Source organism: Mytilus galloprovincialis, chromosome 1 (genome assembly GCF_965363235.1).
Source record: "Mytilus galloprovincialis chromosome 1, xbMytGall1.hap1.1, whole genome shotgun sequence".
In the NCBI taxonomy this organism is placed as follows: Eukaryota; Metazoa; Mollusca; class Bivalvia; order Mytilida; family Mytilidae; genus Mytilus; species Mytilus galloprovincialis.
In genome coordinates, this window is record NC_134838.1 from 8350090 (window position 1) to 8364199 (window position 14110).

The 14110-nt window shown below is 34.4% G+C and overlaps 1 protein-coding gene across 1 annotated transcript in view; it reads left to right on the forward strand.

Annotated features, from left to right (window-relative positions):
* Nucleotides 1-14110, forward strand: part of LOC143064586 (uncharacterized) — a 115867-nt gene that overhangs the window by 50753 nt on the left and 51004 nt on the right. Inside the window, exons 53-64 of the mRNA XM_076237509.1 lie at nucleotides 2173-2351; nucleotides 2580-2739; nucleotides 3955-4152; nucleotides 5247-5483; nucleotides 6335-6494; nucleotides 6897-7138; nucleotides 7686-7816; nucleotides 9749-9902; nucleotides 10451-10672; nucleotides 11264-11357; nucleotides 12081-12204; nucleotides 12852-13000. Coding sequence (XP_076093624.1) covers nucleotides 2173-2351; nucleotides 2580-2739; nucleotides 3955-4152; nucleotides 5247-5483; nucleotides 6335-6494; nucleotides 6897-7138; nucleotides 7686-7816; nucleotides 9749-9902; nucleotides 10451-10672; nucleotides 11264-11357; nucleotides 12081-12204; nucleotides 12852-13000 — 2050 coding nt within the window. The remainder of the gene's footprint in view (nucleotides 1-2172; nucleotides 2352-2579; nucleotides 2740-3954; nucleotides 4153-5246; nucleotides 5484-6334; nucleotides 6495-6896; nucleotides 7139-7685; nucleotides 7817-9748; nucleotides 9903-10450; nucleotides 10673-11263; nucleotides 11358-12080; nucleotides 12205-12851; nucleotides 13001-14110) is intronic.

The following is a 14110-nucleotide window of genomic DNA, read 5'->3' on the forward strand; positions in this document are numbered from 1 at the left end:
TTGATATGCTGAATTTAAAAATGTACTTAGATTTTTAATTATTGGCCTAGTTTTCAAGTTGGTCCAAATGGGGGTCCAAAATTAAACTTTGTTTGATTTCATCAAAAATTGAATAAATGGGTTCTTTGATATGCCAAATCTAACTGTGTATGTAGATTCTTAATTTTTGGTCCAGTTTTCAAATTGGTCTACATTAAGGTCCAAAGGGTCCAAAATTAAACTAAGTTTGATTTTAACAAAAATTAAATTCTTGGGCTTATTTGATATGCTTTATCTAAATATGTACTTTGATTTTTGATTATGGGCCCAGTTTTCAAGTTGGTCCAAATCAGGATTCCATATCAAGAATTGTGCAATAGCAAGAAATTTTCATTGCACAGTATTGCACAATAGCAAGAAATATCTAATTGCACAATATTGTGCAATAGCAATTAATTTTCAATTGGAGTTATCTTTCTTTGTATAGAATAGTAGTTGATAATATATGTTGGAAATTTGCCAGACATGACTATGATGTCATTTTCTATTTTTATTTGCCAATAACTTTATGTAAATAACTTCATTGGAAATTTGCCAATATAAAATGTTGCTGATGAAGCTTTTTTTCCTTATCTTATCTAAAAATGTTTTTAGATAATGTATGTTGGACATTTGCCAGACATGACTATGATGTCATTTTCTATTTTTATTTGCCAATAACTTTATGTAAATAACTTCATTGGAAATTTGCCAATATAAAATGTTGCTGATGAAGTTTTTTTTATTGTTTTATACAATATACAATGTATATTCACTTTTACTACCAACCAATCTTTACCATTCAGTGATAACAAGCACTTTATTTTACATTTTAATATTTTATGATGTATTTAAAGGAGTAGTTATTGTTGCAAACTCCATTCGAAATTTGAATTGATATCAGTTTTGGAAAAAGGGAAACGGGGATGTGAAAAAAAAGGGGAGGGGGGTTTAAATTTTTCTCATTTCAGATTTCATAAATAAAAAGAAAATTTCTTCAAACATTTTTTTGAGAGGATTAATATTCAACAGCATAGTGAATTGCTCAAAGGCAAAAAAAAACTTTTAAGTTCGTTAGACCACATTCATTCTGTGTCAGAAACCTATGCTGTGTCAACTATTTAATTTTAGATTTAAAAAGTTTGAAGAAGAAATCTTTAATTGATTTGTAAAATCTTGACATTTGTTTTGTGTAAAAAAAAAACATGTAATGTCAAAAATTTGATCACAATCCAAATTCAGAGCTGTATTACACTTGAATGTTTTGTCCATGATTGTCCCAACTGTTCAGGGTTCGACCTCTGCGGTCGTATAAAGCTGCGCCCTGCGGGGCACCTGGTTACTTTTTGTACAGGGGTTAAGAAACATACAGAGTATTTTTCTATATTAATCCAATATTTTAAATATTCTACCCCACCATATTTTGTGGGGGATATGTTCTTACATCTACATTTGTATATATAATATTTGAATAACAACAAAATATTGTTAACTGTTTTACTGTTAACAAAATCCTCAGACACACCTAACATGACTTCTTTTGCACTTTTGCACATCTGGAGGTGACTTACCAAAGCGAGTTAATGCAGTTTTTGGCTGTTATCTGAAAAACTGTAGGAGCTAGGTTAAAAGGGTAAATAGCACAAACGTTATCAGCAACTGAAAAATAACTAGAGTTCTCATTACATACTGGCACTTCTTAACCAGGTGAGCGATACAGGCTTAGGTGAACCTATTGTTATGCCCCACCTACGATAGTAGAGGGGCATTATGTTTTCTGGTCTGTGTGTCCGTTCGTCCGTCTGTCTGTCTGTCTGTCTGTTCGTCCGTCTGTCCCGCTTCAGGTTAAAGTTTTTGGTCAAGGTAGTTTTTGATGAAGTTGAAGTCCAATCAACTTGAAACTTAGTACACATGTTCCTTATGATATGATCTTTCTAATTTTAAAGCCAAATTAAACTTTTGACCCCAATTTCATGGTCCATTGAACATGGAAAATAATAGTGTGAGTGGGGCATCCGTGTACTTTGGACACATTCTTGTTTATTGTGAGTTTAATTGATATCTAATGTGAAATATGGGGGAAAAAATTCCTTACCAAATCATTTACCAATCAATATATTTTAAAAGAAGTAATGTATGTATTGTATGTTGTAGTAATAAATGGTGACTGGGTGGATCTATTGGGCAACCCAACAAGGACATCCTGCACACAAACAGGAATGTCCCTGAAACTTGGGGCCGCTTACAGTATCAGAGTTGGATCCCTTAACAAAGCAGGACATATGTCAGTATTTGAAACTGATAGTGTTAGAGTGGATACGACCCCTCCTAAGGTAAGTTCATACTTTTAAGATGAAATAAACGTCTTGTTCACTAAGAAAACTGTCAAATGTTGTCATTATTATTTAAAAAGTTTGAAGTTAACAGTGATACTGTAACTTCAGAAATTATTGCGTGGATCATTATTATTATTATAAAACCTTTGCATTATCATTTCTGAATTTACAGTATTCTTATTCTGGTTGTAAGGAATTCTATTGATATTTGATTATTTTTAATAGGTCAAGTGGCTCAAAGTAGGAACATTAGTCTCCGGAGAAGAGGAGGATGTTGGTGGCTACGTGTGGCAGGCCAGTACTAAAGGGATCAAGGCAGCTTGGTCGGCTAAAGACCCTGAGTCTGGTATTATTGGGTATGAGGTCGCTGTCGGAACTACTCCTGGTAAATATTTTAAGATTAAATTATACACTGGTATGAATAAAATAATTATGTTCTTGTAACTATTGGTTTATTCAAATGTTTACAGAACCTGTCAAATCAGTTTTGCTGTTGAAATTCAAATAACTGAAGGGAAAACTCATAATTAGCTTTTAATTGAAAAAAAAACATGATAAATTTGATGTGCCCAAAGAGCTTCTCTAGATTTACCTTCATTAGGAACACAAAAACCCCAAAAAATGTTAAAAGTCAAGATTTATAATTACCTGAATACGTACATGAGGAGATATTTGACCAAGTGGGACCTAAAAGGAATAGCTGACCTGTTTTGAGGGACCTAAAAGGAATAGCTGACCTGTTTTGAACTTTAATGAATTTCCTATGGATCTGTTTATTTTTCAAGTAAAAAAAAATATGTATTGAGCAATAGCTGTACAAAATTATTTATTGTTATCAATATCATTAGGAAAATTCTCCTCTTTTCTTTCTTATTTGGGATGTATGTTCATATGTAAAAATAAATCTGTAAAAGACTTGTCAATATATGTGAGATATATCTTGTGCAAAAACTTCAAACTTAGGCTGTATGGTGACTTTTAGTGACTTAAATCTACCTTATTTAGACTCTTATGTGGATAGTTGTCTCGTTATTTTATATTAATTCTACACAAAAGTTTTAAATTCCATGCAGGCATTGGTTTCACAAAAAATCTTATGACTGAAATTAATATCAAGTGTTCTAAATTGTTCATGACCTATAATTAATTTTTGTTGTAAGACTTTTTGTGAAATGAAGACCAATGGTTCACAATAATGCTTAAATATATATAGTATGAAAGTTTCCACATATTATACAATATTTATTGTTTGTATAATATCTTTTGTCTCTTTCTTATAGGTGGAACTGACAAACTAGGCTGGACATTATATGGTGCAGAGAATGATGTATATGTACAAGGTTTTTGTCTCTTTCTTATAGGTGGAACCGACAAACTAGGGTGGACATTATATGGTGCAGAGAATGATGTATTTATACAAGGTTTTTGTCTCTTTCTTATAGGTGGAACCGACAAACTAGGCTGGACATTATATGGTGCAGAGAATGATGTATTTATACAAGGTTTTTGTCTCTTATAGGTGGAACCGACAAACTAGGCTGGACATTATATGGTGCAGAGAATGATGTATTTATACAAGGTTTTTGTCTCTTTCTTATAGGTGGAACCGACAAACTAGGCTGGACATTATATGGTGCAGAGAATGATGTATATGTACAAGGTCTTAGTCTGGAGATCACCAACCTTACTACCTACGAGCCTGTGTATTACGTCAGTCTAAAGGCCCAGAATGGAGCACAACTACTCAGCTCGTCGATTACATCTACTCCTATTGTGGTTGTTGAAGAGGACAGAGCAGGTAATTGTATAGTCACAAATCAGAAAAGAGAAACAAATTTATCAATCCTGATGTAAAATACAATCTGTCAGTACTGTTGTCTGTCATCACTTTCCATCAGCTCAAATAACCTATCAAATCTTATATTTCAACTGTTAAGCAAGCACATTTCCATAGAATTGCAGACAAAAGGAGTAGGTCCGGTAAGGGTCGATTTTGGCCTCAAATTTCAGGTTTATCTGACAAATGATTTTGACCACTTTTTAAACACTTCAGTGTCTATTTCATTTGAATCAATTAGTTTATGTGAAAGATTTGAACTGATTTAGTCATTAAAACGATCCGATTAAAGCTCAAATATGAAAAATCAACCAAATATGCCGAAAAATGTGACTTTTTGGATGTTTTTTGTCAAAAATGAAAGTGGCCGCATCCGTGTTCATCCTCAACCTTTATATATGTTATGTATTATCATAAAATACAACTTCCATTTCAATATTATGGATGAACACGAATGCGGCCACTTTCGTTTTACACGAAAACTGTCTAAAATTTAACTAAAATGTTACAATTGTGAAGAATTCAGTAATTTAGCATGACTTTAAGGTGCCAGTACCCGATATATGTTCATTGTATAGTCAAAAATAGCCCATATTTATGTAGCAGAAGCACTCTACTGTTCAATAAATAACTGAAAGTTTACATTTTATCAACTTTGTAAAACTGCTATATTTTGGGGCCAAAAAGGGCTCTTACTGGACCTACTCCTTTTCATGACTAAAAGGCATGCTTCTGCTTAGATGAACATAGCTGAATATTATATGTATTTATTTAATGAAAGCAAATCTTTATTCTAAAAGCATAATGCAGACTTTAACAAAAAAGTAAAACCTTTATCTTAGGTTCACCAATCTTGAGTTGTTTTTATGAATGAGTTACACCAGTTGACCTTAGGTCATCGAACAATCAGTTCTTACTGTGTTGTAATAACATAAGCATTGTGATGTAGGAAATTTATGGAAAAGTGCATGAATTTAAAAGTCATCCATAGATTAATAACAGTAAAGTCTAAAGTAATGAAAGAGTAAATCTTACATCTAGAACATTATACGCAGGTCTTATTGTTGATGGAGCTGACGGAACAGACGGAACCTCAACAGAATTAGGCGTGGATGTGGACTACACCGTGGATACCACCACTGTCACTATACAGTTTGATGGATTTGAAAGTCACCTACATGGTGTAATGATGTATGAATGGGCTGTGGGTACCACACCAGGCGGGGAAGAGGTACAGCCATTCATCATTGAGGGTATCATACATTCAGAGGAAGAAAATGTTGCAGGAGATGGTAAGTGTAGTCTGCTATTGACTCAGTTTGAATTACAGGAGATGGTAAGTGTAGTCTGCTATTGACTCAGTTTGAATCACAGGAGATGGTAAGTGTAGTCTGCTATTGACTCAGTTTGAATCACAGGAGATGGTAAGTGTAGTCTGCTATTGACTCAGTTTGAATCACAGGAGATGGTAAGTGTAGTCTGCTATTGACTCAGTTTGAATCACAGGAGATGGTAAGTGTAGTCTGCTATTGACTCAGTTTGAATCGCAGGAGTTGGTAAGTGTAGTCTGCTATTGACTCAGTTTGAATCACAGGAGTTGGTAAGTGTAGTCTGCAATTGACTCAGTTTGAATCACAGGAGATGGTAAGTGTAGTCTGCTATTGACTCAGTTTGAATCACAGGAGATGTTTAGTGTAGTCTGCTATTGACTCAGTTTGAATTACAGGAGATGGTAAGTGTAGTCTGCTATTGACTCAGTTTGAATCACAGGAGATGGTAAGTGTAGTCTGCTATTGACTCAGTTTGAATCACAGGATATGGTAAGTGTAGTCTGCTATTGACTCAGTTTGGATCACAGGAGATGGTAAGTGTGGTCTGCCATTGATTCAGTTTGAATCATTCATGAGTGAGGGTATCATACATTAAGAGGGAGACAATGTAGCAGGAGATGGTAAGTGTAGTCTGCTATTGACTCAGTTTGAATCATTCAAAGACAATATAATTTAAAACATTCAATGGACATCAGCTATCCTAATCTCTACATGTCACTCAGAGAAAGATCATGTTATCCAATTAAAGAGGGATAATTTAGAGGTACATCACTATTAAGCATAAGGTTCATTGTTTTAATGTTTACTTGTAGGAGTAACGAGCTCTGGACACGCCCATGCCACACTACCATTGAAGCCAGAGACCATGTATTACACCTCTGTCAGGGGAATCACTAATGGTGGAAATGTTGTACAGTCATCTTCTGATGGTTTTATGGTTGATGTTTCACCACCGACAGTCATAATTGACAGGTAATTAAAGTAGCTTAGTGTGTGGAATTTACAAGTAAAGGTTGATCCATGAAAACAAACCTAAGAAGGCACTTCAAAATCTCTAACGCTACATTTTCCAAAGCAGCACACCTTAATCTGTTTAGCTGTAATCCTGTTTCTAAAGTCATCCTGTATTGAATGACATAGATACTAAAATAAAGGTTGAGTCTTGGAACGATGCTATTTACTCTAGTCATTCCAGTAGAATATGACTCTAGAACATCCAGTTGAAAGCTGTGTTTAACTGAATTCCATTGGATTGACTAGTTAAATTCCAGTTGGATTTTCAATTCCAATGAAAATTATTGGGATTCCACTGGATTGACATCTTTTGTTATCTGTACATATTTTTTTTCACTCTTTATGATTGTATTTTAATAGGTTAACAGACAAGACGTCATTAGATCAGGACATCACTAGTGGTCATTCTCTGTACGAGACAACAACTGACTCACTGACCGCCCAGTGGACATACAACGACACAGAGAGTGGTATAGTACTTGGATGGTATTCAGTAGGAACCTATCCATTTGCTCAGGACATAGCCTCAATGGTTGAGGTAGAGATTTCATCCATGGATTTCAGTACTTTACCATTGGCTTATGTTACTGCTGTTGATACAGGTATGTAACAATGTTAGAAAATAGTCTGTGATGTTCTGGAATTGCTAATGAATAGTGATAAGTTGTATTTAACCCCTATATGACTGTTTTAAATGTTTGATTTACTTAAAATTCTAACGGTAGGTTTGTGCCTGGAAGAAATGCTAACATAAATATAGATAACCTAGTTGACTGAGCAGTCTAGGCTGCTAAACAAAGTTCAGGTGATGTGGTTGATAATTCAAATTCTCAACAGCTTGCAAGTGCAAAAATGCATTTTTGTAATTGATACGCCTTATTTAAGATGTAAAATATATATGATTCTCTGATAGATATTATATACCGTGGATTCCTTTATTTTCATTGGTACTAAATTTTAGGAATGAGGAAAAGCCTTATCTGCGTAAATATTCTATTTCATGGCTTTAAATTAATGTTGTCCATACAAGATTTCAAAAATTTGTATTTCATTAAAACTTAAATTCATCGTTAACTTTAACCCACAAATTCCACAATAATAAATACCCTACAAATAATAATGAATGTACTTTATATGTGTTGGTTTTAGGAAAACCAAATATCATCAGCATCTGGGCAGAGAACAAAGCTGGACTCGTGTCTGAAGTAGCTACAGGTTCAGTTATCATTGACAAAACTCCACCAGGAGAAGGCTTTGTCTCATGTCCTGATTATGTTGGGGTGAGTATATTATTGAAAAACTCCATCAGGAGAAGGCTTTGTCTCCTGTTCTGATTATGTTGGGGTGAGTATATCATTGAAAAACTCCACCAGGAGAAGGCTTTGTCTCCTGTCCTGATTATGTTGGGGTGAATATATCATTGAAAAACTCCATCAGGAGAAGGCTTTGTCTCCTGTCCTGATAATGTTGGGGTGAGTATATCATTGAAAAAACTCCACCAGGAGAAGGCTTTGTCTCCTGTCCTGATTATGTTGGGGTGAATATATCATTGAAAAACTCCATCAGGAGAAGGCTTTGTCTCCTGTCCTGATTATGTTGGGTGAGTATATCATTGAAAAAACTCCACCAGGAGAAGGCTTTGTCTCCTGTCCTGATTATGTTGGAGTGAGTATATCATTGAAAAACTCCATCAGGAGAAGGCTTTGTCTCCTGTCCTGATTATGTTGGAGTGAGTATATCATTGAAAAACTCCACCAGAAGAAGGCTTTGTCTCCTGTCCTGATTATGTTGGGGTGAGTATATCATTGAAAAACTCCATCAGGAGAAGGCTTTGGCTCCTGTCCTGATTATGTTGGAGTGAGTATATCATTGAAAAACTCCATCAGGAGAAGGCTTTGTCTCCTGTCCTGATTATGTTGGAGTGAGTATATCATTGAAAAACTCCGCCAGGAGAAGGCTTTGTCTCCTGTCCTGTTTATGTTGGGGTGAGTATATCATTGACAAAACTCCACCAGGAGAAGGCTTTGTCTCCTGTCCTGATTATTTTGAGGTGAGTATAACTAGTATTATTATTGACAAATCTCCACCAGGAGAAGGTTTTGTCTCCTGTCCTGATTACGTTGGGGTGAGTATACCATTGACAAAACTCCACCAGGAGAAGGCTTTGTCTCCTGTCCTGATTATGTTGGGGTGAATATATCATTGAAAAACTCCATCAGGAGAAGGCTTTGTCTCCTGTCCTGATTATGTTGGGGTGAGTATATCATTGAAAAAACTCCACCAGGAGAAGGCTTTGTCTCCTGTCCTGATTATGTTGGAGTGAGTATATCATTGAAAAACTCCATCAGGAGAAGGCTTTGTCTCCTGTCCTGATTATGTTGGAGTGAGTATATCATTGAAAAACTCCACCAGGAGAAGGCTTTGTCTCCTGTCCTGATTATGTTGGGGTGAGTATATCATTGAAAAACTCCATCAGGAGAAGGCTTTGTCTCCTGTCCTGATTATGTTGGAGTGAGTATATCATTGAAAAACTCCATCAGGAGAAGGCTTTGTCTCCTGTCCTGATTATGTTGGAGTGAGTATATCATTGAAAAACTCCACCAGGAGAAGGCTTTGTCTCCTGTCCTGATTATGTTGGGGTGAGTATATCATTGAAAAAACTCCACCAGGAGAAGGCTTTGTCTCCTGTCCTGATTATTTTGAGGTGAGTATAACTAGTTTTATTATTGACAAATCTCCACCAGGAGAAGGTTTTGTCTCCTGTCCTGATTATGTTGGGGTGAGTATAACTAGTTTTATTATTGCCTTAAATGTAATTTTTATCATTTAGGATTGCATCAAATCATGTAACTTTTCAACTTCTAAGCTTAGGTTAAAAAAAGCTTTGATATAAATAAGGTTAAAATAGTCAGAAAAGACCAGCACAATTTATATATTTGAATTCAAGATGTATTGTAAGCAAAAATGAGACAGCAACTAGTTTTTAACCTCTAAATAATTTGGTAGAGATTTGTCTCATTGTCAATCATACCATAAACTTACAGATTGTAAAATCATTTTCAAGTTTTCAGCAAGGTGGACTTATCTTTGTAGATATATCTTATGTTTAAGGGCTCTATTAAAAAATGTAGTGATATATGTTTTTATCTTTGTTGTGTACAGTTGAATGCCCCTATACTGTGTACATGATTTATGTTTTTATCATTGTACAGTTGAATGCCCCTATACTGTGTACATGGTATGGCTTCCTAGACAAACAGAGTCCTATCCAGAAATACAGGATAACAATGGGAAGTCAACAAGGATCAAATAATATCTTCAATGGAACAGAGGTCCCAGGATACATAAGTCAATACTCAATCCAAGGTGAGTTTCAACTGTTAGGTCAGGATTTAGGAGTCAATAATCAATTTAGATATATTTCTATCACAATATGCAATTTAAAAAGAGTTCTATTTCAATACTAGAACTGAAGATCCATGACATACAATTTAGGTCTTATGAAATAAGGAGATGTGGTTCACAAATTATTTTCCAACTGCAACCAAGAATTCAGCAAGAATTTATGAATTTAAACATACACTTAGTCTTAAAAGTTATACCAAAGTAAATTATAGAAAGTTTTAATAAATGGGGTAATAAATTTTGAATCAAGCTTATGGAAAAACTTTGAAACAAAAAATAATTGTATTGATAAATTTTGAAAACTTTGGAAAAATATATTTGATTGATTGATTTTTGTTGTTTTCCAAAATTAAAGTGACAAATATTTCAAACATTTTAAGGAAAAAAATAGTAATTTTGGAAAGAAAGTTATTGCTATCATATGTTTTGATATCTTAAAGTTACCATTAATTCATAAATATATGATTTCACCATACTTAGGAATAAGAAATTTTCTTTATTTTTCTTAGGTCTTGGTAACAAGTTATATCATGGTGATAAATACTATGTGACAGTAACTGCAGTAAACTTGGTTGATATGGAGACATATGCCTTCTCTGCTGAGATTGGTATAGACTCCACACCACCAACCTACGGCAAAGTCATTGACTTACACACTACATACAGGGTAGATGTCACCAACACTGAGATGACTTTAGCCATGAATGCAAAGAAATGTGACACAGATGATGGTAAGAACATATTATTACAGTGAAACCAGTCTCAAGTGAACCCATTTAACGCTAAATATTTTATTTGTACAAGACATGTGTCCACTTGGGAATTCTGCAAGAGATATTTTTGTCTTGAGATCTAATATTATATTTGTCAGTGTTCTTCTAATCAGTATGATCAGTTCAATAATTCCATGTTCCTTGATAGTAAATGTGGCAATGAATTTAGAAGAATTTAACACAAAGACATATTTCCTTTACCATAACAACAGTTACCTCCCCTTTTAATATGATAGGGTTGTCATTTTTTGTTTTAGAAAGATTTTACTTATGTTACATAACTGAATTATAACCTATTTCATATCTGATTAAAATTAAAGTGATTTACTCTGAACAGACAGGAATTTGAATAATATATATGCAGATAAGGACACGGTTTTCAAGCTTGAAAATTCTGAGCAACTACACATTTTTTTTAAAAGGTTTTCTTACTTATGAAATTAAAACTTAAGTAGATACATGATAACTATTTTGTTTACTTTGTGAAATGGTCAGTAAGATGTTACTGGTATTTCTAATGTAATAAATGTTTTTTACATCTTTTTGCAGAATGTGACTTGCTGGATGCCACTTGTTCAGAGTCAATGACTTCAGTGTCAGCCACATGGCAAGCATTCCAAGATCCAGAATCTGGGATACAAAGGTCAGTTTAAGACACAAAAAACTTACTGATAATTTCAGTTATTATCTGTTAAAAATCTCAAAATAGGTTGCAGGATCGTAGCAAATCATTCATTATTCAATTAAAAACCTAAGAATCAGTGATGACAACCATTCCTTCATTAGTCGGCTAAACTACTTAACTTAGTTTTTCTTATTGTTAAAGGCTGTACGGTTGCTTTTAATTGCTTAATTAGCAGTCTCATTGGCAATCGTACCACTTTTTCTTATCTTCATATTAAATACAGAGGATAAAAACTGAACAATGTCAAAAGGAAATTTGGCAAAAGAAACAGGACTATATTTTGAACTGATATCCTCTGGAAAACTTGATAGACAGTGACAGGAACAAGTAGATGGGCCTTAGAAAATTCTGTGAAATTGTAGCCTTAATGGACTAAAATTAATTTTTAATTAATTAGTTTTAGCTGAACTTTATATAACTTCAGCAAATGTTCCATATGGCTGTTATATCATATGTATGTATATGATGGGTAAATGCATGCATGCAAAATGTACTAACTTCAAGTCTCAAATTGCTGTTTCATAATCTGCCGAATTTTTAGTAATTTATTGTCTGTACATATTAAGCCATTGTTCAGGATGTTGTAAGTTAATTACTATGCTTTGAAAATATTACCCAGAATGCAATAGTTTCTGCACTTGTGTATTATGCATTGACATGAGTCCTTGATATACTTTATAGGTACCAGATAGCCCTTGGAACGACACCTGGTGGTGGACAAATTAAACCTTTCTCTGACATAGATTTAGAAGATGGTGTCAGATCCTATACCATTGGTGCTCTCAATCTTGTTGGTTATAGAGTGGTAAGTTTGACATAGATTTAGATGATGGTGTCAGATCCTATACCATTGGTGCTCTCAATCTTGTTGGATATGGAGTGGTAAGTTTGACATAGATTTAGAAGATGGTGTCAGATCCTATACCATTGGTGCTCTCAATCTTGTTGGTTATAGAGTGGTAAGTTTGACATAGATTTAGAAGATGGTGTCAGATCCTATACCATTGGTGCTCTCAATCTTGTTGGTTATTGAGGGGTAAGTTGGGAAATTTTTGCCAAAATATTTAAGGTTGAGAAAAAAAAAATCAATTGAGTGTAAATAGAGATCAACATTAACACGCCCTTTCCATGGCAGCTGCCTTATAGAAATTCATTATCTATTCTTAAAATAGAATACAGGTAAGTGTGAGAATAAATTATCCCTGGTTTCAATAACTATACTTTGTGTAATATTTGGGAAAGTAAAAAGAGAGTGCATTCCTGTCTCATCTAATGTGTGTATGTATGTACGTAGATTCCTTCGTTATTTGGAGCACCCCTCAAGTGCTGCGAGGATACAGTGGAAACCTGATAACTTATAAGATAAAGTTTTGTATAATGCCTGGTAGTGCTTTTACTGTTGTTCATGATCCTAATCTTATTTATTGCTGATTTTCTAAATGATTATTTTAGGTTTATGTTTCTGTGAAAGGAATCAATGGAGCTAGTCTGACAAGTGTTGCCACATCCAATGGACTTTATATGTCATACCTCAGTCAGGGAATGGACCCCCTCAGTCATGTAGGGGTCAATGATGTATTGGAGAATTCTGTAGGAGATGTGTAAGTGAAACAATATGCTCTATCACCATCTCAGCTATGTGTTATTTAATAGCTATAGTGAAACAATATGCTCAATCACCATCTCAGCTATATGTGTTATTTAATAGTGAAGCAATATGCTCTATCACCATCTCAGCTATGTGTTATTTAATAGTGAAGCAATATGCTCTATCCCCATCTCAGCTATGTGTTATTTAATAGTGAAGCAATATGCTCTATCACTATCTCAGCTATGTGTTATTTAATAGTGAAGCAATATGCTCTATCACCATCTCAGCTATGTGTTATTTAATAGTGAAACAATATGCTCTATCACCATCTCAGCTATGTGTTATTTAATTTGTTGTACTGAATGTTCTGTTATTACTGTCTATTGAATTTCAAATTCAAAGTAATGACTTGTTCATAACAACCATCTGGATTATATAAAGCACACAATTGATCAAGCAACTCTGTGAAGGGTAATGGAGTATAATCTATGGGAAAGGTTAAATTATCTCCCTCGTAGTAACCAATCAAAACCTGTAATTTTAACACTAAGTACAATAATCTGTATTATTTTACTTTCTACAAATTTCTTATATCCATTCATTTCATTTGACACGTGGCATTTGTTAATTTTTACTAACCTTTCATAAGCCCCTCCTACCCATAGCAACATGTAATAATATTAGCAACGTGTGCTAATGCCTAAAATTAACACCTGCTGAGCCTGAAGTTTGCCAATCCAGAACAATTAACACCCACTTCGGCTGAGGTTTACCAAGGAGGTTATATTAGAAGGAGAGTGAACACTCTGCTTGATACAAAATTAGCATCCCCAGGATAGCAGTTCGATCAGAGAAAAATGATAAAATTATAAAGAAACCGACATGTTTATCACCCACTTGCCATGGCCCTCTGATGTACCGGGCTGTTACCGCGAGCAGTTCGGGCTATTAGATAAATCGCACATGTCACGTGATTGTTATCAGTGACTGGTTCATTAAAGTTCAGGTGATTTTTTAGTAACAGTGCAGTGCATAGGTGTTTATGATTTGGAAAAAGATTTGACGCGCAATTTCAAAATCAACCGTCTGTCGACGGTGAAAAAAGATAAAGAAATGACAA